This window comes from Nanorana parkeri, unplaced genomic scaffold (genome assembly GCF_000935625.1).
Source record: "Nanorana parkeri isolate BGI_ZX_2015 unplaced genomic scaffold, ASM93562v1 scaffold571, whole genome shotgun sequence".
Lineage (NCBI taxonomy): Eukaryota > Metazoa > Chordata > Amphibia > Anura > Dicroglossidae > Nanorana > Nanorana parkeri.
In genome coordinates, this window is record NW_017306839.1 from 254,179 (window position 1) to 277,649 (window position 23,471).

Sequence of the window (23,471 nt, forward strand, 5' to 3'; positions counted from 1 at the left end):
GTATAATGTATTCCTCTATAGCTGATGGTACATTGCTCTGTATAATATACAGTACAGCACAATGTACCATCAGCTATAGAGGAATAAAAATCCCAGCAATACATTATAGAGCACCATGTGTGGGAAAGTGCAGGTGTACCTGAGCAGTCTTCCAGCAACTTGCTTCTGAAATCAGGCCTGTCTATCTGCCGCTGTCATCCCCACCCCACACCTTCTCCTCCTTACTTCTTCTCCCCGCGTCCCTGTGCCGATCGTGGATGTGGGCGGGCGGTGAGCGTGAGGCGGGGAGGAGGTGTGACGTGTGTAGCATGGAATGCGAGCGGGTCTGGCAGCGGCGAGCGTGAGGTGGGGAGGAGGTGCGGCGCGCAACGTGTGTGGAGCTGTGAACAGGAGCAACTAATCAAAAGCCGATTAATCGATGATTGAAAAAGTTGACAACTTTTTCAATAATCGATTATAATCGATTATGTCGATTAGTTGTTGCAGCCCTATTTGACTGACTGGAGAGACACCCTAACATTTTTCAAGCCCTGTATATATACCAAGCACCACATGTGTCTCTTCATCTGAAATGTTCTATTCTGTTTATTTCCTTATTTTTCAGGATCAAGTTCTCCAGGCCCTGAACTTCCGCAACACTTTCTCTGGCCGTCCATTTCTACCTTCAAGTCTCATCCCTTCAGAGAAAAGAATTGTATGTATTTTATCTACCTTGATGTGAAGATGTTGATTTCTCAAATACCAAAACTTTATTTCAATCTTTTTTGTTCTCATTTTTTTTTTTTTTTTTCATTCTTTATTGACTGAATCAATGTCATAAAACACAGTAACAGTGGATACGGTGAGGTTACAGCATGCACCGTTTCCGCAATATAACAAACTGTTGCAGATCAGACATATTCAAGATGTTGATTTCTATGGCAATAATCTTCTACACAAATGTAACATTAATTAATTTCTAAGTTACGTGCATCAAACTTCCAGAAATATTATGGATTATATTAAATGCTATCAGTCAATAGCAGGAATTAGCCTGCTATTGGCTGACTTTGGGTCACAGGTGTGCATTAATAAATGCACTTCTTTGACCCAAATCAGAAGTATAGCCAAAAAAGGTTTGTATTTACTTCTCATTTTTCTCCAAACTATACTTAGAATTTTTATAACGTACAAACAATGCAACAGCTAAGAATCAACAATATTGGACAACGCAGTTTCACTCTTGCATATCACCAAGGCATTTACAGAAAAAGGGAAAGCATACCCAGAATGCCACTGTTGTGAATATGATCTAGACCAGTGGTTCTCATCCTGTGTAACCTCAGACCCATATTTTCCTTGGTCATTAAGTCCTTGTTTTTCAATACACTTTGTCCATCTGTCAACAAGCTTTCGTATTCCAACATTCAAAAATGTTTTAGGCTGAGCTGCGAGCCACAAATGCACCGCTGTCTTCACTCCATCAGAGGTGAATCTTTGTCCTTGCAGGGCAGAGTCATGGCTGATTTTCAAATCATTTGCCACATAATCCACTCGACAGAATAATTTCACCTGTATGCTCAATGTTGTCATCAGCCGTGGATGTAGAGACCCTCCTTGAACTTCGCTATCCATTCATATATACCTCTTCACGACAAAACACCTTCTCCATACTGCGCACAGAATAGAAACATCTTCAATAAATAACAGCAACAGGCACACCCTCCGACCACAAAAAAATTATCACTGCACGCTGCTCTTCTTTCTTGCAAATTGCAAGTGGGGCATCCATTTTTTTTTTTTTGCACCAGTTACTAATGAACGGACTGAACACATTCACACCTGCACAGCCTTGAACGGAAAGCGCGGCCAACAGAAGTTTTAATATAACCGGAGTAGGGCTGCAGCTAACGATTTTTTTCAAAATGGATTAGTTAGCCGATTATTAAGTACGATTACTCGGTTAATCGGATAAAAAAAAAAAAAAGGCTCCAGTGATGGACTACTAGAGCTAAATGTATAGTGTGGAGCCGCCGCTCATTTTCATACAAGTGATCTAATTAGATCACTTGTATGAAAGGAGCAGCAGCGATCCTTTCCTGTTTCAGGGTCCCCCACTCCTCTGGGGGACCTGTGACCACGGCATTGGAGCTCCCCATAGAGCCCTTAGAGCAGACAAACAACGTCCGTTCTTCGTCTGCTCTGTGCGATCACTGAGACCGTGGTGCTGTAATCACAGCGCTACCTCTCTCAGCTGTCAGGAACTACACAGAACCCTACCCTCCCTAGGTGCGTTTGATGGTCAGGTGTGCCCTATGGGGCGAAAAATACGGTAAATAAATAGCAATGGCAAAAATAGCTGACAATTGAGTAGTAGACAACAACTGTATGAAAGCAGAATCTTATAATGTGATATAGAATGTAGATTGATTGACAGAAGGAGATGACAATGTACCGATTGTTTTTTATTTGTCTATCCTCAGAATGTTATGAGCGATATCTCTGAAGTCACATGGCCCTCTGTGGAGGATGATGCCGGGTGTGTGACACGTCTGGAAGATGGCAGTGTAAAGGTTTCTTCTGTGGATGGACATGCCCATTTATACATGCCCATCTCTCAGCAAGAGTTCACTGTGGAGTTCTTATGTCAGCTCAGCTGTTTCCCCACATCGCAGAAGAAAGAGAAGCCAGCGAGCAGTGAACCAAATGCAGCAAATGATAAAACTAGAGACAGGTGGAAATATTCCTCCTGTGTGATACAAGAAGACGCCCAGTCACTTGTGACAAAGCATGCCTTCCAGTATACATGGCTGGTGCAGCGCTACTCTACAGCTCTATGTCCACAGACATTCCACCATCCTATGAACCTAGCTCTTCATTTCCACAGGCAGTTCACACAAAGAGATACAGAGGGCTGTTCAGATACTTGTACAACAATTGCTGATGATGAGTGCTCAAAACATCTCAGAAATGGAGCAGTGTCTGTTTTACCGTGTTCCCTGCCTCTCGGCTGTCCTGCAACACACCTGCACAGGTAATCTTTCTTGTCTTTTTATTTTTGCAGGTGTACCATGTCTGCTGCTCTGCACAAGCCCACATAACACTAAACCTAACCACAAAGTTTAGACATCTGTTGGGCGCATGTGCATGATCTCCCTGTCTGTCCAGAGGCCACAAAGTGTGTGCTTGTCAGCTGTGAGAAGAGGCTGCAGATGTTGGCTCATAAGCGGGGAATAACAGAGACAAATACAGGTTTTCTGATTTGCATGTAACCCAGTGACATTGTCTGGCTGGTGTAATCTACATCCACCCACTGATAGTCCAAATCAGGTAGCTGTCATCTCATGTCTTGGGTTGCCTTAAAGCAGGACTGGACAAATTCCAGGAGCCAAGTAGTAAATGCTTCTTACAAATTACATTTGATACCTAACTTTTTAGGTTTCTTCTAGCTGTTGTCAATGGTGCTGGCTCCAAGAAAAAATCCTGCTGGGTCCTGGATTAGACTGACTGAATACCTGAATTCCATATTGATTTGTCCACCCCTGCCTTAAAGCAGATCTGTGCTGAAAAATAACCCCCTATTAAGCCCACCTTCCCACTCAGTGAACCGTAGGCACCCGCTTGTGCATATACTAAAATCCCAATGTATGAGACGCATGTGCATACTCTGAGACCCTCCCATAATGCAGAGCTTGGCGTCCCATTTCCCAAGCCTGAGTGTTTTTGCATGAAGAGGAGCATGCACATCAGAGTGCAATATTTAAAATTTGACTTTACTCCATAGTTGTACAGACCTCTGTGTGAGCACCACTGGCAATCAGAATAGTGGGCAGTATCAGGGGTGGCGCGTATGGTCATTAGTGTGCCTACTATACAGCAGCGAGGTGGGGTTTTGTTTCAGTACAGGTCCACTTAAAGGGTGGCCACAAACTGGCAGTTATCTCACCTAGAATAAAATGGGGAGCCTGCCCATTCTCAAATCTGTTGGAATATACTTTGCAACAAAAACTTCCCTTGGTTAACTTCTCCCATCCCTTTTACAATAAAGGAAGGGATAATGCCCATTGCACAGAGATGTGACAGTCATTTTGGAAAAATCTTTGTGTACAATAAGCATTTTTGGTGGTTGAATGCTTTTATAATGACCCTCTAGCAAAGCTCTACTTGTCCTTAATAATGCCCAAATAAGATGCATCACTTGCAAGGAATGTACAAATCATGGAGTAGCTGATCCTTTTATACTCTCCCTGTGCTTCACTTGCTCATTGAGTAGCTAATATCATCCCACATTCCAGGGTTATAAAGGATGTGCTAAGCATGGCCGTACGAAGTCTAGGAGGGGAACCTTTTTATTGATTTCCCTGGCTTTGAGGTCTCTTTGACCTCAAAGCAGAGACAAATTTTTTTAGAGAACCCATCACTGATTCTAATCTCTATATTTTATCTCCTCTTGGAAAAGGCAAGCATCATACTTGTAGCATTGTGAGCCCTCTATGTAGCCAGGGTTCTAAATTGAGATTATAGACCTCATGTGTGAAATGTCTGGCTAAAGATCTCGGTCTGTGTTTCATGCACTGCTCCCCTTCCTGAGGCGGGACACAGAGAGGCTCTTGTATATGAGGCCCAGTATATTTTGCAATGTACAATAAAGGTATGTTGATCCCAGGGGCGTAACTAGAAATCACATGGCCCCATAGCAAAATTTTGTATGGGGCCCTGTGATTTCTAGTTACGCCCACCTGATAACCCAACCAGCCCACCTAAGGGTGACCCTGCAGAGCCCACCATAGACTCTCTATGGTAGGCTCTGCAGGGTCTCAGGCGGGCGGTCAAGCCCTCTTACCTGTCAGCCCTGATCCTCTGTCCGCCTCCTTCTCCTCCACGATCAACACCTCCGTCACTGGGCCCTCCTCCTCACAGCCGCCAGTGACAGCCAACAGCCTGGCTGTCCGAGCAAGATGCCATAGCGACCCAGGCGGCCCGCATGGCATCAGGGAGATGTCCTGGCCGGGCCCCGCCGTGCCTCGGGCCCATAGCGGCCGCCTGGGTCGCTATGGTGATTGTTACGCCACTGGTTGATCCTCTAAATTTCAGTGCTACACTGATTTTTGCCTTTATTGTGTCATTAAGAAGGGCCATAATTTCATTTGATCTGATGTAAAAAATACATAAAGAAATTTCATGTTTGGTTTTATTTGTATATACATTGGCCAACATTAGCTTTGTGTTTAGGTAAAATTCTCAACAATGGTATTTTTGTTTTGTTTTAGATGGAATTTTTCTTATTTCACTTTGGAAGAAGAAGATTTTCTGATGGCTCATCCTCTGCCTTTAAAAGTGGTGATTTACAATGGTGTGCTTTACAGGTAAGATGTGTTACTGAGTATATGGGATTCTAATAGCATCTCATATGCTATTCTGATATCTAGCAAATATATATTATATATACACACACACTGGTGCGGAATTCCTATCACATGGACATGCAGTTCTAGGTGCCAGGCAGGTAGTTTTTTTTTCTCCATATTTAGCCCTGCTTCAGGCAAGCAGGGCTAAATGTAGAGCTCTTCTTCTTGGAGACCCAGGACCACAGCAATCATTTCAAGATGGGGAGAAGATTAGGGACAGTCTGTTCCCCCGATCTGCTCTGTTATCAGTGAGACAGGAGTGGTGTATTCACAGCGCTTCCTGTCTCAGACGTCACATTTGGAGCTGTACAGAAGATGCAGCACAATGCTGTACTGGATTTTCTTTATGAAGCCTGCCCTCCAGTAAAGAGAGCCTGCCACCTCCGAATGATATCACATAGGGCAGTGATGGCTAACGTTTTTGAGCCCGAGTGCCCAAACTGCAACGCAAAATCAATTTATTTATTTCAAAGTGCCAACACTAAAAATAAGTTTGGTATTTTGTTTTAGTTTGGGACCTGGGTTTAAAAATCGTTTAGCATCACTGCCTTAGGCAAAATAGGAAAACACATATTCAAACATTTAAACAGTTTGCTGTTATACTGTGTAACCTGGTTATCAAAAGACTATCAGCACCCCCTCGTTATCTCCCATTGTACTCTGAAGGAGCTCAAGATAATGACCTTCTGGCCAGGCTCCTGCTACGGTTGTCTGGAGCTCGTTAGCAGGTGGAACCCTGTGGTGTTGTGCAGACAGAATGTCTGGAGAGTGCAGGGTGCATGTGATGGGATTATAATCTGATCACTTGCTGTATAAAAGGTTGCACAGTTGCTCAATAAATCAGAGTTTGTTTCACCCTACACTCGAGTCTCGACTAGTGACTGGGGAAACTAGGAGCTAAAGATCTTCAGGTTGCAATATCTCCTGAGCAAGGAAGAATACAGTGGCGGACATACTCATCCTGAGTACTGGGGTCCGTCACCACCGCACCGACCAAGAGAAGCGCTTCTTTGCACGATTAAATACAAAAATAATTTTAACCAAAACCGTATCAGGACAAGTAGATTGGGCCCCCGCTTTAATCCTTGGCCAAGTCGTTTTTTTTTTTTGCATACCCACGGCTAACATCTTATAGCTTTCTGAATGCCTCAGTTATGTTGGCATGGTTGTATACACTGCATATATTTACCCCTGCTGGAACATATGGGGTGATCAACACTAGATGTCACTACTATCACATTTTATAGACATATTGAAGAACCTAGGAGTACGTTCCTGCCTGCCCATGTCACTGCCAAAGCAATTGGAGTCTTGGGTGAGCCTGAGTCCATCCAGAACTAATATATAAGTAATGGATAGTTTCTCATGGGCTCAATCAGCAGGAACAATGAGACTACTATTTATCCAGAGTGAGAAATCGTAGAAGGTAGGGTTGCACCGATATATCGGCCGCCGAAACATATCGGCCAAAAATGGCACTTTTGGCATAATGCCGAAAGAGCCATGTTTCGGCCGATACATCGGCGCATCCCTGGTTTCTTTTCTCCCCGCTGGGCGCTGTTCCAGCGGGGAGAAAAGAAAGTGACAGCCGGCCGAGCGCTGCGGTGGAGAGCGTTCTGAGCGGCCGGCGTCTCCTCCCACACCGCTCAGCCGCCTATCACAGTCCGGCAAAATTTCGGTTTCAAAATTTCCATTTTGGTGCACCTCTAGTAGAAGGTGATAAGGATTCCAGTATTGAGACCCTGGAGGTCCTGACGTAAGAAAACAGAGTGTGAGTCAATAGAAATATACAGTATGTTCTTTATGGAGTCACCCTTTAATCCTACAATAGAGCTTGCAGCATTACTGCTATTCTTATGAGCTGTTATCACTGTGATTGTCTATTTTAGGTTCAATTTGGATGCCGTTCTTTCAGTAGAAGTATACCCCGGTGATGGATCTGTTTTTCGCTCAGAGGGTGATAACATCGGAAAATATTTCAAGCATTGCTTCATTAATGGTGGAATAGGACAGGTAATATATAACAGGTGCACTTCCATGAAGAATACTTTAAAGGGCCAGTTCACTGTAGCTGACTTTTTGGTGTTCTAATGCCAGATCTGTGCCCCGATTCCATCCATCTGCTGCAACCTTTTATGGGATATGGTTTTTCCCTCTCAGTGTTGCAATGTTTGTTTATTATGAATTATTGTGGATACTTCAGCAGGAGATGTGAGACCTAGGCTGTTATGTCTGCAGAATCCCAGGCAAACCGTTCATTACACAATTGTGATGTATACTGCATATCCTTTAACATGTGCACCCTGGCTGATAATGGCTCAGTACTGTTTGCTATTAGCTATGCTCTCAAATAAATAAAAAAAATGAATGTAAAAACAAATATTCCAATTTACACCAATGCACTGATCACTCCAAGTACTTACAAGGTGTTTTTTTATCACTCCCCAGGTACAATCAGCAGATTCTGTTGACCATTTATAAGCAAGTCAAAATAATATGTCCAAGATGAAATCCGTGCGGGTTTCCATGCTTGGACACAGTCAGGACAATCCTGTCTGCATACAAGTACGGACACCCAGTTCGGGTGAGCGTACGTCCGCTTACTCCCATAGAGAAGAACAGGCTGCTGCGTACAATCACACGCAGCACCTATCCTTCCAGGAACGGCCCAATACGGCCGTGCACGCTTCAAAATTGTATTCCACCAGCCTTCCGCAAGCTTCCATGCTTGTTGACATTGCCATGACATTGCCCATTACCTTTTGTTAATTTAGATTGTCAGCAGGGGTGCCCAGCCTGGAATGAGCAGAACGTTTCTCAAGACAGTTGAGAGGCGAAGGTGAAGGGATAGCAGTTTATCTGAATATTTCACACTATTCCAGGAGTGGACAATAATGGGACTGGGGAGGTTCCTGTGCAGAGGAGATCCACAAGATGTTAGTCACATAACTGTAGATGTGGAATAAACTTCTAAGCTGACCCACAATGTTTAAAAATGTTATGTAAATGGAAACTCAATAAAAAAATGTTTAAAAAAAAAAAAAAAATGTTATGTAACTTTAGTTTTGTTCTGTGTTTTAGGTAGAAGACCGACTGTTCACTGTCACAGACCTGCCTCCAGACAATCCGAGAGCTCTGTATTCAGTCCGTTCCCTCATATCTCAAGCTCGAAGGTTTGTGCTTCATTTAAACAGCAGGTGCAGCAAAAAAACGATTTTATTCATTGAAGCTTTCTAGGAAAAGTGACCACTTGCAAAAGTCAGAAGGTTCACTAATTTTATTGTAAAGGAAATCGGTCATGAGAGAAACCTCCTTTTGAAAATGTTTATTACCTGGCTGTCCTGCTAACCTTACAGCTTTACTGCTGAGTATCTAATTCAGTACATGTGAAGAGGGAATATGGATTTGAGGATGTTAATGGCCTGCCTACATTTTGGGGTAGAGGAGAGTGCCTGCTGTCCAGGGAACATGGAATGTTAACCAGTTGACATACGCGGTGTTAAACCCCCTTCCCATCCAGGCCATTTTTCAGTATTCAGCGCTGCGGTACTTTGACTGACATTTATTCTGTCATGCAGCGCTGTACTGAAATTAATTTTATAAATTCCTCTAGAAAAATTAGCATTTTAACTCTTACTATCCCAGGGAGGAGGGGGTGTGCCACAAAATACTCTGATTTAATGGCTGACAAGTGCCAGTGTTCAGTTTGCAATGCATATCTATAGTGACCAAAGTGTGTGTGGATGCTTAAAGTGACTGTCACCTAAAAAGATAAAACAAAGACGGTAGCAGGTATAAAGTGGAGACGCCTAGCAGAGCCTACACATTCCTGCACCAGCTTTGATTGCCTTCTATATGCTGCGTGTACTTCTTCGGTCACCCTCTTACTCTATCCTATACGCTCTTACTCACATTTTCAATCTTTCACTCTCTACTGGCATCTTTCCCTTCCCTCTAAAGCATGCCCTGGTCACCCCAATACCCCAAAAACCCTCAATGGACCCTACCGACCTCAACAATCTCAGACCAATCTCCTTACTCCCATTCACCTCAAAACTCCTAGAACGCCTTATCTACAGCCGCCTGAGCCGCCACCTCGCTGATAACCTTCTCAACCCCTTACAGTCCGGCTTTCGCCCCTACACTCCACTGAAACCGCTCCCCTAAAACTCACTAATGACTTACTAACAGCTTAAAACAATGGCCACTACTCCTTAATCTTGCTATTAGACCTTTCTGCTGCTTTTGACACTGATGACTACCCGCTCCTCCTCAAAAAAACTCCACTTGCTTGGCCTAAAAGACTCTGCTCTCTCATGGTTCTCCTCCTACCTATCTAAGCACTCCTTTAGTGTCACCTACAAATCTAACTCCTCTTCCTCTTTCTGTAGGGGTCCCCCAAGGCTCTGTCCTTGGACCCCTTCTCTATCTACACCACCTCTCGGTCAGTTGATCACCTCGCATGGATTCCAATACCATCTCTATGCTGATGACACTCAAATATCACTAATCTACTAACTGACATATCCATCTGGATGTCACAACGCTTCTTAAAACTCATTCTGTCACACTCAGCCTCTGTACTGAGTGCTTCTCATTCATTGAGTGCTGAGGCTGCAGAAAAATACATTTGAGGACTCTGTGTCCTCAATTTCTATTTCAAAAGGGAAATTTCAGGGGTCTGTTAAGACCCCAGAAATGTTACTATAGTACCCCCAACAGTAAAAACAAAACAAAAAAATAAAATGTATAAAAATCAAGAAGCGGTGGCGGCGGCTGGCTAATGCGACCATGAGCTTATACCAGAACTGTAAATGCCAGGTCCGTACGTGAGGAACACTTTTTTGTTCCTCAGTATGCCGTCCGTCTTTGGCAGGAAAAGGGTTAAAGGGCATCTGTCAGGATAGAGAGATAGGAGCTTCTGTTGCTTATTTATTTATTACAGGTATTTATATAGTGCCGACAATTTATACAGTGCTTTACATAATACACATTCATATCAGTCCCTGCCCTCATGGAGCTTACAATCTAAGGTTCCTATCTCACATGCATACATAGGAGGGCCAGTTTAGACAGGAGCCAATTTACCTCCCAGCATGTCTTTGCAGTATGGGCGGAAACCAAAGTACCCGGAGGAAACCCACACAAGCACGGGGAGAACATTCACTCCTTGCAGATAGCGTCCCGGCCGGAATTCAGACCAGGGGCCCTCAATGCTGGGAGACATAAGCGCTGACCACTACACCCCTGTGCTGCCCATTTGGTTTCAGATGGCACAAGTTCTAGTGTGTTTATCCTTACTTCACTACTAAGTAACTGCCCTGAAGGAAACATGTGACCCAGTGAATGCCTCTTACGCCTGACCTCCATTTTTTTCAATGTCCTTTTGAAAGAGTAGTGAAAGACCCAAAGCTTGTACGTTCTATGGCAGCTCCGAAATGTCTATATTAACAGGCAGGGCTGGATTTTGCTTCTTGTGCCTCCCCCTCTTCCACCAGTTATCTGCCTTTTTTTAATAGATTGTCATCTTAAGCTGGCCAGACACTTTGTTTTTTTTTTGTTTTTTTTTTTACCGTCTGCCTGTGGGCTGAAGAAAAGGAATCTATCCATCTTAAACAGTGTGGATGGACGAATCTGCCCCAGTGGGCTGTTTTATTTAGCAGTCAGTGGAGCAGTGCCTGTATCTGATTGGATACAGCTACTGTTTGGACAAACATTTTTGGCTCATATCCTTCAACAAAAGTTGATTGAAAATTGACTTTTGTTGAAAAGAGAGGTGCTGACTGGGAGACACACGGCTCAAATTTTAGCCAAATTACCAGGACTAACAAGTCAGAACCATACAAGGCACTCTGTGAGCATGGAGAAGCTAAAGCTGGCCATACACTGCTCAAATTTTGGCCATGTGCTGCTGACTCAAAATTCCACCAGTGTGTAGCCTTGCTGGCACCCCTCGTTTTGACACAAGTCAATATTTGTTAAAGGAGCCAGGCTGAAAATTGTAGGTGACTGTGACTGCAGCCAATCAGCTACTCTGTAATCACTGTTCGGGTGTTCTGACAGCTTAACCCCTTCATGACTGAGGCCTTTTTTTCATTTTTTGTACCCATAGTTTCCCCTCTGTGCATCAGTATACTTTGAACTTAAGATTAGGTTCTACTAACATAAATGAATATAGTGTGCAGGGGCAGCTATAGGGAGCCAGCTAGACAGCACCAGTGGGCAGAACAACAGTCTAAAACAATTTATTATATGTACTACTTACTATCAGCAACATGATATGTGGGTGACTGTGTGGTGTCCCTGCTGCCCTAACCATGGCCTGTGATCACTGTGCAGAAATATATTCCTGATAACAGGTTCTTTTTAATGTCATGCATTCAAAAATTTGCATTTCATCTCCCATGGGACACACAGCCTATCTGCGAAGTAGGTCCAACTTTCCTTCTGGCAGTTATCTTGTGCACCTGGCTGCCCAGAGCACTATATCCTCATACTTATCCTTATCCCCCTAATGGCCTTGCCTTGTTTCCTGGATCCAAGCAACACCATTTTCATACCCACAGCTGCTTCTCTCACACTCACTGAAACATAAGAGCAAAAGTGCAGATCACAGAGCCATATGACAAGAAGCTGCAGCTCATCCCCAAAAAACTTTGCACAAGTCGGCTCCCATTATGTAAGGTATAACCTCATGGACTCTAAAGAGAACATCTGAGAAGATTAACTGCCCCCCTCCCCTCTTTTGTGTCTTTGTTTTTCAATAAAGCTTTGGGCCTGTTATCTTTTTCCCCCTCTCCCTTATCTCTCTTCCATATCCCCATCGCACCTGTTGCTTAAAGAAAGGTAAATAGTTTTTTTGCAGAACTAGGGTTTTACTCTGCATTTCATGTCGGACTTTGCATTGCAAGTAATTTCAGGAGGTTCCCCAAAGACAACATGTTCAGTACAAGGTAAAGCAGTGTCATAAATGATGTGGAGGGCCCAGGACCCTTGTCTTGTGCTACACGTCAGGCATCACATCTCTAAGTGAATGTAATTTATTTGTGTGAATGTGTTGTATCGCTATGCTATGTTCTTGCGCTGTGTCGCAGTACAGGGTGGAATGTTCGCCTGAACAGTATTTCGTTTTTTATATATTATGAATTATATTTTTTTTTTTCCAAGAAATGTATGTAAGGTACATTGGATGGGCTTTCTGACTTGGCCTAGTCACATCATTTCTTGGACGGTGTCAGCAGTTGATTGAATCCTTGTGCTGTTTTTGTCTGGAGCTCATCTGTATTAAACTTTGAGGACATCATATTTGTTTTTCCCATTTGTTCCCTTGCTCTGTAGGTTTTTGGATGTCTGTTTCAGTAAGAAGCTTAGTCTAAACTCCCTTTCTTACTCCTGCTGCTGGAAGACGGTATGATGACCCACCACTTGAATATTTATTTTCATGATTTTTAGAGTATCCTGATCCTATCCACAATGCAAATAGTCACAGGAAAGGCTTGTTTCTAAAGCTATTTGCATCCTGCGTGCCATGTACTGTGCATGCTGTCTCATTTGTGTCTGCTTTGAAAATCTTTGGTGAAGTAATCCATTTCATTTGTATGTGGGTTTCCGATAAATGCTGCATGCAGGTGAAGGAACGCTTTTCATAAAATCACACAGAAATAAAGAACTACTTTAAGCAATGTTTGCATCTAAAGCATAAACTCCTAAAAATATAAAGTGCTATAACAGAGGGATATTGTTGACTGATCTCCAGACTTTTATTAGTCAAACACCTGGATAAAATATAAAGAAAAAAATAGCACCTATGAGTGTCTGCTTAAATCCATGGCCCAGTATCCACAGATCCATGGTTCTAATCACTCAATCAGAAAAAGAAAAGCATACATTAGTGTGGTAAGGACACCTCCTATAACATGGTACATGAACATTCACAGTCACTCCAATAGATCTCAAACTACAGACATGGAGGCTTTACTTTTAGATTCACAAAACATCTGTGCTCCTACCTACACCCTAACCCTGTGATAACAGCAGTGTAAAAGTGTATGAACCACTTCTAATATGTTTCAAAGCGAAGCACACTGCCCTTAATAAAGTGACCAGTATAAACCATATGTAATAATATAAATAACAACAATGTATCAAACAAGTGTACATCCCCCCCCCCAAAAAAGGGCTGATTTATCTTGCTTCGCATCTCACACTGTAACTCCTTCTGCTCCCCAAGTCTTTCCATATACTAATTGCTAAATCCAGTGTCTTCCCTAATTGTCTCAAAAATTACTAATCCACCGCAACGATAAAAGTGCCTCCAAGTGATGTCTCTAATCTTATAAGCTTCATACCACACTCACCAGAACAGTTAGACCATAAACAAAATGGTCATAACGCGCTCTTTGTAATCAGTTAGTTTTCCGTTCCTCTTCTCTCCTCCTCCACTCCCAATATAGGACTTTAAATCAACCGGAATGCAGCTAGTCTTCCACATATTCTCATATCATAAAGGAAATAAATTATTAAAACCAATGAGCAACGCTGAATGACATGAAAACAGTCCGTCTCCACTCAGTATCACCCCTTGTAGTAGTCAGATCAGTTCCACCCGGCTCAATGCACAAATCATACCATACAAAAATTATGGGGGGAAGTTATCAAAACTGCAGCAATCAGCTTCTCTCTTTAGTTTGTTCAGTTAAGATGTCAAAATGAGAGAGAGTTGCTGATTGGTCGTCATGCACCGCTGTTCCAGATTTTGTCTGCTCCAGTTTTGATAAATTCCCTTCCTTGTGTATACATATCATCAGCTTTAAGCAGTAAAAGAACATATTAACTAAAACTTTACAGTTTCCAAGGTATGTTTTAATTTAAAAGGGCATGTTATTCATTAGTCCCAGTGGGCTATGTATTTGAATATATTAAATTAATATCTATTAAATTTTATATTAAAAATAGCTCCTTTTGAAGGTAAGCAAAGATAACTGATCATTATAAAGGATCATATAAAGTACCCCAGTGTAGCCAAATATAACGCACTTAGAGCAGTTCTTTACACTCAAAAATCTAATTCTACCAATGCATCCCTCTATGTATGATGATTAATAATAACATAGACATGTCAGGTGTAAAATGCTGTGATTGTGAAATACTTACACTTGCAGAGCATTCACTTCCTGCTTTGGGCAATATGACTTCAGTTTGCCAAAGCAATGCACACTGGGATTGCCTTGTCATCAGCAGAGCATTGCTGGGAAATCACATCTCAGGAGATCTCAGGGAAAGGCATTTCCTCCCCTGATATGATGTGTATGGTCATATGTCCTAGTCTCATGTCTAGTCACGTGTGCCAGAAATCCAGGAAGTGAAAGGAGAGCTAGTAATCTGCCCTTAGTAAACATGGCCACTGTCAGAAGACTAGGAAAGAAAAGAGAAACAAGGTATGCAAAGAATACAAAGCCGGCAATTATCTAGAAGTGTGTATGTAGATTATTACTGAACATTTCTAGAGGTGTGTTTGTTCTTATTTTAAAGATATGGGTAAAGGTCTACTTTAAGGGTTAACAGCTGATCCCTAACTAAATGAACAGATGTACTGTATGTGGACACACTTCTAAATGATTAAGTTTGGGTGTTTCCAGTGGAGAGTATTGTTAATACTACATCATACAAAGACATTTTAGACACTTGTGTATTTATAAACCTTGTGGCAACCTTTTGGGGAACAACCTTTTCTGTTTCAGCGTGACCCTCGGTGTGTCCTTATGAACAAAGCCAGCTCCATAAAGACATGGTTTGATGAGTTTGTTGTAAAGAATACTCGAGTGACCTGCACAGAGCCCTAACTTCAACCCTATTACACGCCTATTGGGTAAACTAGAGCACAGATTGGGAGACAGATCCTCTCATCCAACATCAGTATCTGGCCAAATGTGCACAAAATCTTAAACTCCAGAAGAGTGGTGGCTGTTATAGTTGCAAAGGGGGTAGATGGGGTGCAAAGCTTTTTTAATTCCCATACTTTTGGAATGGGATGTCCAACAAGTTCATATAGGTGTGTAATGGTCACATGTCTACAAACATTTGCTCATACAGTGTATTTCAGCACTGACCTCTGTCATGGTAACTGCAGACACACACAATGGTATTCAGGGCTTGTTTACTACTCCGTTGGTACAAGTCTGCAATGCAAGTCTCTGTATTATATTACAGTTGTTTATCAGGGATTACTGGATGATCTTAGTAATATATAAATCCCCCACTCATTGCAGAAGTCTGAGGATGATGCTGGAGTCACAATGCCATTTCTGCTGGAACAATGTTTCATGCCAGACAACGGAAAGTTTGCTGTTTATTCTGACAATATGGTTCTTGGCAACTTCTTGGATGGTGTAATTTTATTCATGATTTGGAGCTTTACTCATTTCAATAGAGAGGAAGAGGTAATCAATGTTATTTATTTATTTTTCCCTTGGATTGTCATACCTTGTGTTTTTTGTTTTTTTTTTAAAGGTGAACACATTGCTACTTATTTTGTGTCCTGCTGTAAGTTTACATTCAGAATTGCTGACATTACATGGTGCCATGAAGCCATATACTCTTAGGATAGCACACCAAAAACATGGGCTGCTTATTTTTAAAGTATTATCCCTAAAAAAAAAGCCTATCGTGTCTCTAACTAACCACTCAACCATCACGTTCTCAAACAATTTATCCCCACACAGCTACCTCCTCATGTATCACTTCCTCCTCCCTTTTAGGTTGTAAGCCTTCAGGGGCAGGGCCCTCCTTACCATCTCTTGATTTGTATTGTAATTGTAATGTCTTCCTTAAATTGTAAAGTTCTGCGCAAACTGTCGGCGCTATATAAAAACTTTATATTAATAATATTGTACTTTTTTAGTTCATACAACTGTAACAAAATCATTCAGAGTATTATAAGCATCAGTAAAATAGTATAGTACGCTACACGCCAGCCTGCTATACAATATCCTCTATTTGTTGGTGATCTAACTTTGAGCCAGGGATTCCCAGCTCCAACTGCTGTGCATGCCCTAGGGATGACCCGTTCTACTTATTCTGAAAGAAGTTACATCCCTTATACACTCATACTGCAGTCTCCTAAAAGCATTGCTCTGGAGGGTGGTTACACATGATAGAATTACTGGTGAGGGCTTGTTCACACCAAAAGCCTGTGCGTTCCAGAGTGGTAGCTGCTGGAACGCACCGCAATCGCTGAGAAACTTCCGTCGCGTTTTGGGGCGGGAGGGGGCGTGACGGTGCATTGAATTCAATGGCAGCACTTCCACGCCGTCCCCCGCCCGCAGTGCGATCGAACGCCTGGCAAAACTTTGCCAGCGTTCCGTTCCCCTGCAAACGCAAAAAATAGGGCTGGGGGGGTTTACCAGCACATCACTATTAGCACTTCTACCTTGCAGCCCTGGGGGTTCCTGGTTCAAATCCCAGTCAGGTCACTATCTGCAAGGAGTTTGGATGTTCTCCCTGTGCTTGTGTGGGTTTCATCCGAGTACTCCGGTTTCCTCCCACACTGCAAAGACATGCTGGGAGGTTAATTTGTATAAATCGGCCTTGTATGTGTGCATGGGAAATTATGGACCTTAGATTGTAAGCTCCTTGAGGGCGGGGACTGATGTGAATGTGCAACTATGTAAAGCGCTGCGTAAATTGTCGGCACTATATAAATACCGGTAATAAATATATACTGAGAGCATGTCCACCCTAATTCAGGTGAGGTCCGCTGTGTGTTGAAATGTTTATAATGGCTGCGAAAGAACACACTTGTTTTATCTTTGCCCTTTTTTTTTAGCTGAAAGACAGCATGAATGTATCTCACACCTCTCCTGTTCGTAAGCATGATCATTTCGGTCGGTGCCGATTGCAGTTTCCAAACGGAGAATCAAAACTGGTTGAACTGGAGTGTCCTGGAGAGTATGCTAGGTATACTTAAGATGACCAAATACGCTGATAGTTTTCAGTAGTAAGAATAATTACACATTGTCCTTCTTCCTTACAGCTACATCAGACCTGCAGTAGCCTGGTGCCAGTGTCTGGATGAAAGATCTCAGAGGAGTGTACTGCCTCCGGCTGTTATAGAAAATTGGTAGGTGTTGCATATATTATGTACTTGAAACCACACTCAATTTCTTCCTGGAGTAAACCTTGGCCAATTAAAGTGTTTTAAGTTACCATTAAGTAAACAACATTGTATTCTACTTTATTGATGTACAATTTAAAAATCCTCAATGAACACATTTAACTAAACTACATCTATTCTACATTGCATGATCTTAAGGCGGAATGTTCTGTAATGTTCCTCTTTTTAAGGCAAGCCTATCATGAACACAAAAAAAAAAGGTTGCCATTGCGGAGTTCTTTGGTTTATGTAAGTTGCCTGGCTTCCATGCTCTCTTGCTTTTAATACTATTATGTCACATACCTGTAACAACAATGCAGAGAAGGAGTTCTCACTTTACCTGACTCTCCTGATCTGCATACTTGTTCCAGGCCCTGCAGTTTCTGAATGAGACATCTATTTTAAATGATGAAAATCATAAGAGAAATATATATTTTCTGGCTTTCAAGTTCCAGACCACAAGCAAGCATGCAACAAATGGAAGTCTGTTCCAGGTTACGGATTCATTAAAATTTGAAGAATTATAGTAGGTCATTCCATGAAAGAGAGTTGAAGAATGGCAACGGCGTACTGTCATGATAGGTTTCCTTAAAATTCAGGCAACTGCTGACTGATATGTGTAATTTGTGTTTTCATTTTTGTTGATGTACTATGCTTTCAAACCAAACTTTAACGTATGATTTACAAAGAGTAGATGTACAGTCATGTTTAGTTTAGTGTTATCAGTGATTTAATGGCCCTAAAATTATTGCTCTCACTGCGACGTTCATGGTGATATGTAACATATGCGGCACAATAGGCGCAATCGTCTTTTTCGCACGTAGGTGCACCCAACACATGTTTACGTGCATATGTGGGGGCGCGGGACTTTTTTTTTTTTTTTTTTTAATGCTTCTTTAATTTTCTTATTACTTTATTGTTTTTACACTTAACTTTATTGCCATCACATGGAGGGCTAAGAAGTCCCTTATGTGATAGCCAATTTACATGACAGGTCCTCTTTATGGAGACATCAGGGGTCTCCAAGATCCCTAATGTCACCTAGGGGCCCCCCGAGAAGCTGATGAAGCAGAGATCTGCTTCACCAGCTTCTGAAGCTGGTGAGTGAATATACATCCCTGCATTCATGTACCGATCTGCCTTTTGATCTCCTGTCACAGAGCAGCCGTGCCGGTACCGGGAACAGCGGATCTCGGGACCGGTGACAGCTGCTCCTATTCAAGCAATCGCTTGAATGTAAACCTCCCAGCCGGCCGTATAATTACAACGGCCGGCCGGGAAGCTACTCCTCCGGTCTGTGACGAGAGGATGGCGGAGCCGGACGAGTAGCTTCCCGGACTGATTTTTCAAGCCCTGGGTATGACACAAAAAAGTGGAGGGGAAAAAAAGCCAAATCTGACACATTCCACCAAAACTCCAGAAATGGACTGGACAAAATTATTGGCACCATCAATTAATATTTGGTAGCGCATCCCTTGGAAAAAATAACTAAAATCAATGTCTTCCTGTAACCATCAATGAGTTTCTTACACCTCTCTACTGGAATTTTGTACCACTCTTCTTTCGCCAACTGCTCCAGGTCTCTCAGATTGGAAGGGTTCCTTTTCCCAACTACTGTTTTGGGATCTCTCCACAGGTTCTCTATGGGATTTAGATCTGGACTCCTTGCTGGCCAGTCCAGTACTCTCTAGCGCTTTGACTGAAAACATTTCTGGGTGGTTTTTGACGTGTGCTTTGGGTCATTGTTCTGCTGTAAGACCCGTGACCTCTGACGGAGACCCAACTTTCTGACACTGGGCCCTACATTGCACCCCAGCATGCTTTGGTAGTCTTCAGATTTCATAATGCCATGAACACAGTCAAGTCATCCAGTGCCTGAAGCAGCAAATCATCCCCAAAACATCCGTGCACCTCCCCATGTTTGACTCTAGGGCCTGTATTTTTTTTCTTTAAAGGCCACATTTCTTTTTCTGAAAATAGTAGAATGATGGGCTTTACCAAAAAGCTGTCATTTTGTTTGATCTGTCCCCAGCACATTCTCCCAAAAGGATTTTGGCTTCCTCAGGTAAGTTCTGGAAAACTCCAATCTGGCTTTTTTATGTTTCTGTGTCAGCAGTGGTGTCCTCCCTGAGTCTCCTACCACAGCGTCCCTTTTCATTCAGATGGCGATGTATAGTGCGAGCCGACACAGTTGTACCCTGTGCCTGAAGGTCAGCTTGAATTTGTCTGGAAGTTGATGGAGGGTCTTTATCCACCATTCCAACAATCCTTCGCTGCAATCTTCGATCAATTGCTCTCTTTCTTCCACGTCCAGGGAGATTAGCTACAGTGCCATGGGCTGTAAACTTCTTGACAATGATGTGCACAGTGGACACATTAAGATCTCTGGAGATGGACTTGTAACCTTGGGATTGTCCATGCTTTATCACGAAAACTTGGAATGCAATTATTTCTTGCAATTTAGAGAAGGTGCCAATAATTTTGTCTAGTCCATTTTTGGAGTTTTGCGTGGAATGTGTCAGGGTTGGCTTTTTTTTTTTTCTCCTTTTTTTTTTTTTTTGTGTCATACCAATATAAACCATGAGAATGCCTAAACATTTGTAATTGCAACAATTTGCTGCACGAAGTGGTGCATTATCTGACAAATGCAGGGGTGCCAATATTTTTGGCCACTACTGTTTCGTTGCCAAGACATTTCTTTATTGCTTACATGTTATAATCCATATTTTAAGCCTGGAAATTACTTAAAACCCCCAAAACATTATATAGTGTATTCTAAAAGCAAACACCTTATAGAATAAAATGGTGGCAGCTGCAAATTTTTACGTTGCATTATGTGCAACTCTTTATCATACCCAAAATGTAACTAAAAATATATACTTAAGTTAAAGTGACATTAAACCCTCAGATTTTTTAACATAAAACAATACTGTAATGTGTGCCTTACTGTAATCCATGGTTGTTTCCCTTCTCTTTGCTGCTCTTCCTTTTAAATCCGTATCTCTTCTCATGCTGGGCAGAACTTCTGTTTTGCAGCAGACTGCCTTGTCTCTGAAATGGATACATGGTGTCTGTGTGTAGGTTCACAACCTGAGCCAGCACTACAGGAAGAGGCACTCAGCTGCAAAGGGAAGTTCTCCCCAAGCATGAGAAGAGATACAGATTTAAAAGGAAGAGCAGCAAAGAGAAGGGGAAACTACCATGGATTACAGTAAGGCACACATTACAGTATTGTTTTATGTTAAAAAATCTGAGCGTTTAATGTCACTTTAATTTTAGTGCCCCAAAACACAATATAATACCCCGGCGAGAGAATAGATACTCAACATGCCCAGGTAAAAATTGCGTGCACCAGTGAAACGGCGACAAAATACAGTACCCCAACTTGTTTCTAGGCGATGCTTTAAAAGCCCATGCAGGTTATTGGTTTAGGAGCAGCGGGAGCCCGGGAAGCAAGGCGGGGGTGGTCGGGTGGGAGGGACGGCACACTGTACAGTGTATAGGCGCTGGGAGTCCATTTACAGGTGCCCGCTGGCAGCGAAAGGGTTAAAACACCTACCTATATGGGCAAAAGTATGTGGACATTCAAGGAAGATCCTTTTCTGTTCCAGCATAAATGTACCACTGTGTAGAAAACTAGCTCCATAGGGACCTGGTTTGACCAGTTTGGTGTGGAGGAACTTGATTTGGCGGCACAGAGCCCGGGCCTCAACCATACCGATCACCACAAATTGGAACTCCAACTGCGAGCCAGGTCTGCTCATCCAATATCAGTACCTGACCTCACAAATGCTCTTTTGGCGGAGTGGACACAAAGTCCCACTAACACATTTCATAATCTTGCAGAAAGCCTTCCTAGAAAAGGGGAGGCTGTTATATTTAGAGGGGAAAGGGGGGACAACTCCATATTTGTACCCATGTTTTTGGATTGCTGAACAAACTGAACAAGTCAGGTTCCCCTTATTTTTGTCCATAGATAATGTATGTATACTACGTGGTGGAATGTGAACACTAGTCTGCACCATATACTGGCTATGACTAACTGGTATTCACTGTCATTTGACACTTTGAAGCAAAGCTACATAAAACCTGCTTTAATTATAATCTGCTTTCCTCTACTACTCATTGTGGGGAAAGGCCTACTGCTAGACAGTGCTGAAGTATTTTTTAGCATAAATATACAAGTGGAAAAGGAAGATGGATAAAGCTGACTCGAGTCCCTCTAGTCACCAATACATAAAAAATACACATAAAATAACCCAGGTATGATGAGGTTTGGTTCTAATGTTGCTTTTTTCTCTAGGTCGGTGGAAGCTGAACTCGAGAAGATTCGGAGGTTTCAGTGTATCCTTTTATGAAACGCTAAAAAAAAAAAACTACTTGTCCAAGGACTATAGCAGGGGCCCAATCTACTGCTCCGTCAGGACAATCTACTTGTAGTGATACAAAAAATAATTGTAACCAAAACTCTATTTAACCATCCTAAGAAGCATTTCTCTTTGGTCAGCACGATTGGTCAGGCGACCATGCTGACCAATGACTCCTCGCAATCTGGGAGAAACTCAAAATCCATAGGGCTGCGCTGGACAACAGTGCGGAGTAGGGATAGTACACCTGTACTGGCGGAGGGGAAGGACCATTTGCCGAAAGGTAAACGTAGGGGGGTGGGGCTGAGCAGATTTGAGTGGGTAATTCCATTTTCCTAAATTACTTGGGAAATGGATCTTACCCTTTAATGCACATTCTGTGTCCTAGAGAGCATTGCTGCACGTCTACCACAATATGGCACACAGCAAAATAGAAGCAGCACACCGTGCACACACATACATACGCAATTCCCATTTGCATGCATATGGCAGGGGGCTTCTTAGTTTTTTACTTTATCACTTTTTTTTTTCACTTTATTGCTATCAATAGCGTAATAGTGTTTTGAGGTGACGGGTTCTCTTTATGGAGCCTTCCCTCCAATGCAGAAGATCGCGCACAGCATTGTACTCTACTCTAACTTCTGTCCAGCCCAGCTTGTGACTGCTAAGACAGGAAGTGCTGTGTGTATCCTGGTGAAGTAAGTCCAACCTGAAGTAATTTACTGTGGTCCCATGTCCCCCAGAAGAGCAGGGGACCCCAAAAGCCACAGTGGGGTGGGGAACAAGCAGGCTGCTACAAGTGACCTGGGCAGCTGAACAACCACCCAGATAACTTGTACAAAATGAGCAGAGGCTCCACTGCTCTACATTTATCCTTGCTGCAGGGCTAAATGTAGAAAACAAATACCAGTCCAGCGCCCTCGGAACATGCCGAGTTTAAAATTTCCCCATAGAAATGTTATTGTTGTCTGATCTGGCTCAATACGGCTACAAGGGAAGACTGTCAATTTTCTATTTTTTTTTCCTTTTAAGAAAAAACAATCTAGCACTAAACTCCACACTGGAGGGGCAAACCTCATTGACAAATGGCAGGCAGATCCCTCTAGAGCAGGGATGGCCAAACTGCGGCCCTCCAGCTGTGGTGGAACCACAAATCCCATGAGGCTTTGCAAGATTCTCACAGACTGACTCCCGGAGAGAGATGCTTCATGTGATTTGTAGTTTCACCACAGGTGGAGGGCCGGAGGTTGGCCATCCCTGCTCCAGAGGGTCTGCGGTTCTGACGATGCAAAGTTTTTATTATGTTTTTTGTTTTCTGGTTGAACTCTATGGACATATTTTTTAACCTCTGAGCAAGTACAATGTCCCTTTTTTATCGTCATTCAAAAGCAAGCCTGGCCTGCTGTATCCGTATGACAGCTGGAAGTAGGTTAGGTATTGGAAGAAGGCCGTCACATGGGGCTGGGGGAGGTATCCATTAGGCAGGTTGCAGAATGAGCATCTCAATATAGAGCTAGGGACTGTAATGTCATTCCTGACCCAGGGATAATCAGCGCTCTCCTACCG

The 23,471-nt window shown here is 42.7% G+C and overlaps 1 protein-coding gene across 1 annotated transcript in view; it reads left to right on the plus strand.

Moving 5' to 3' along the window:
• The window catches only part of CUNH5orf34 (chromosome unknown C5orf34 homolog), a 25,010-nt gene extending 3,114 nt beyond the window's left edge, over nt 1-21,896 (plus strand). Inside the window, exons 2-10 of the mRNA XM_018562300.1 lie at nt 605-694; nt 2,463-3,013; nt 5,250-5,345; nt 7,277-7,400; nt 8,469-8,560; nt 12,726-12,795; nt 17,212-17,342; nt 17,419-17,505; nt 21,842-21,896. Of these exons, the coding sequence (XP_018417802.1) occupies nt 605-694; nt 2,463-3,013; nt 5,250-5,345; nt 7,277-7,400; nt 8,469-8,560; nt 12,726-12,795; nt 17,212-17,342; nt 17,419-17,505; nt 21,842-21,896 (1,296 nt within the window). The remainder of the gene's footprint in view (nt 1-604; nt 695-2,462; nt 3,014-5,249; nt 5,346-7,276; nt 7,401-8,468; nt 8,561-12,725; nt 12,796-17,211; nt 17,343-17,418; nt 17,506-21,841) is intronic.
• Nucleotides 21,897-23,471: the final 1,575 nt, after the last annotated feature.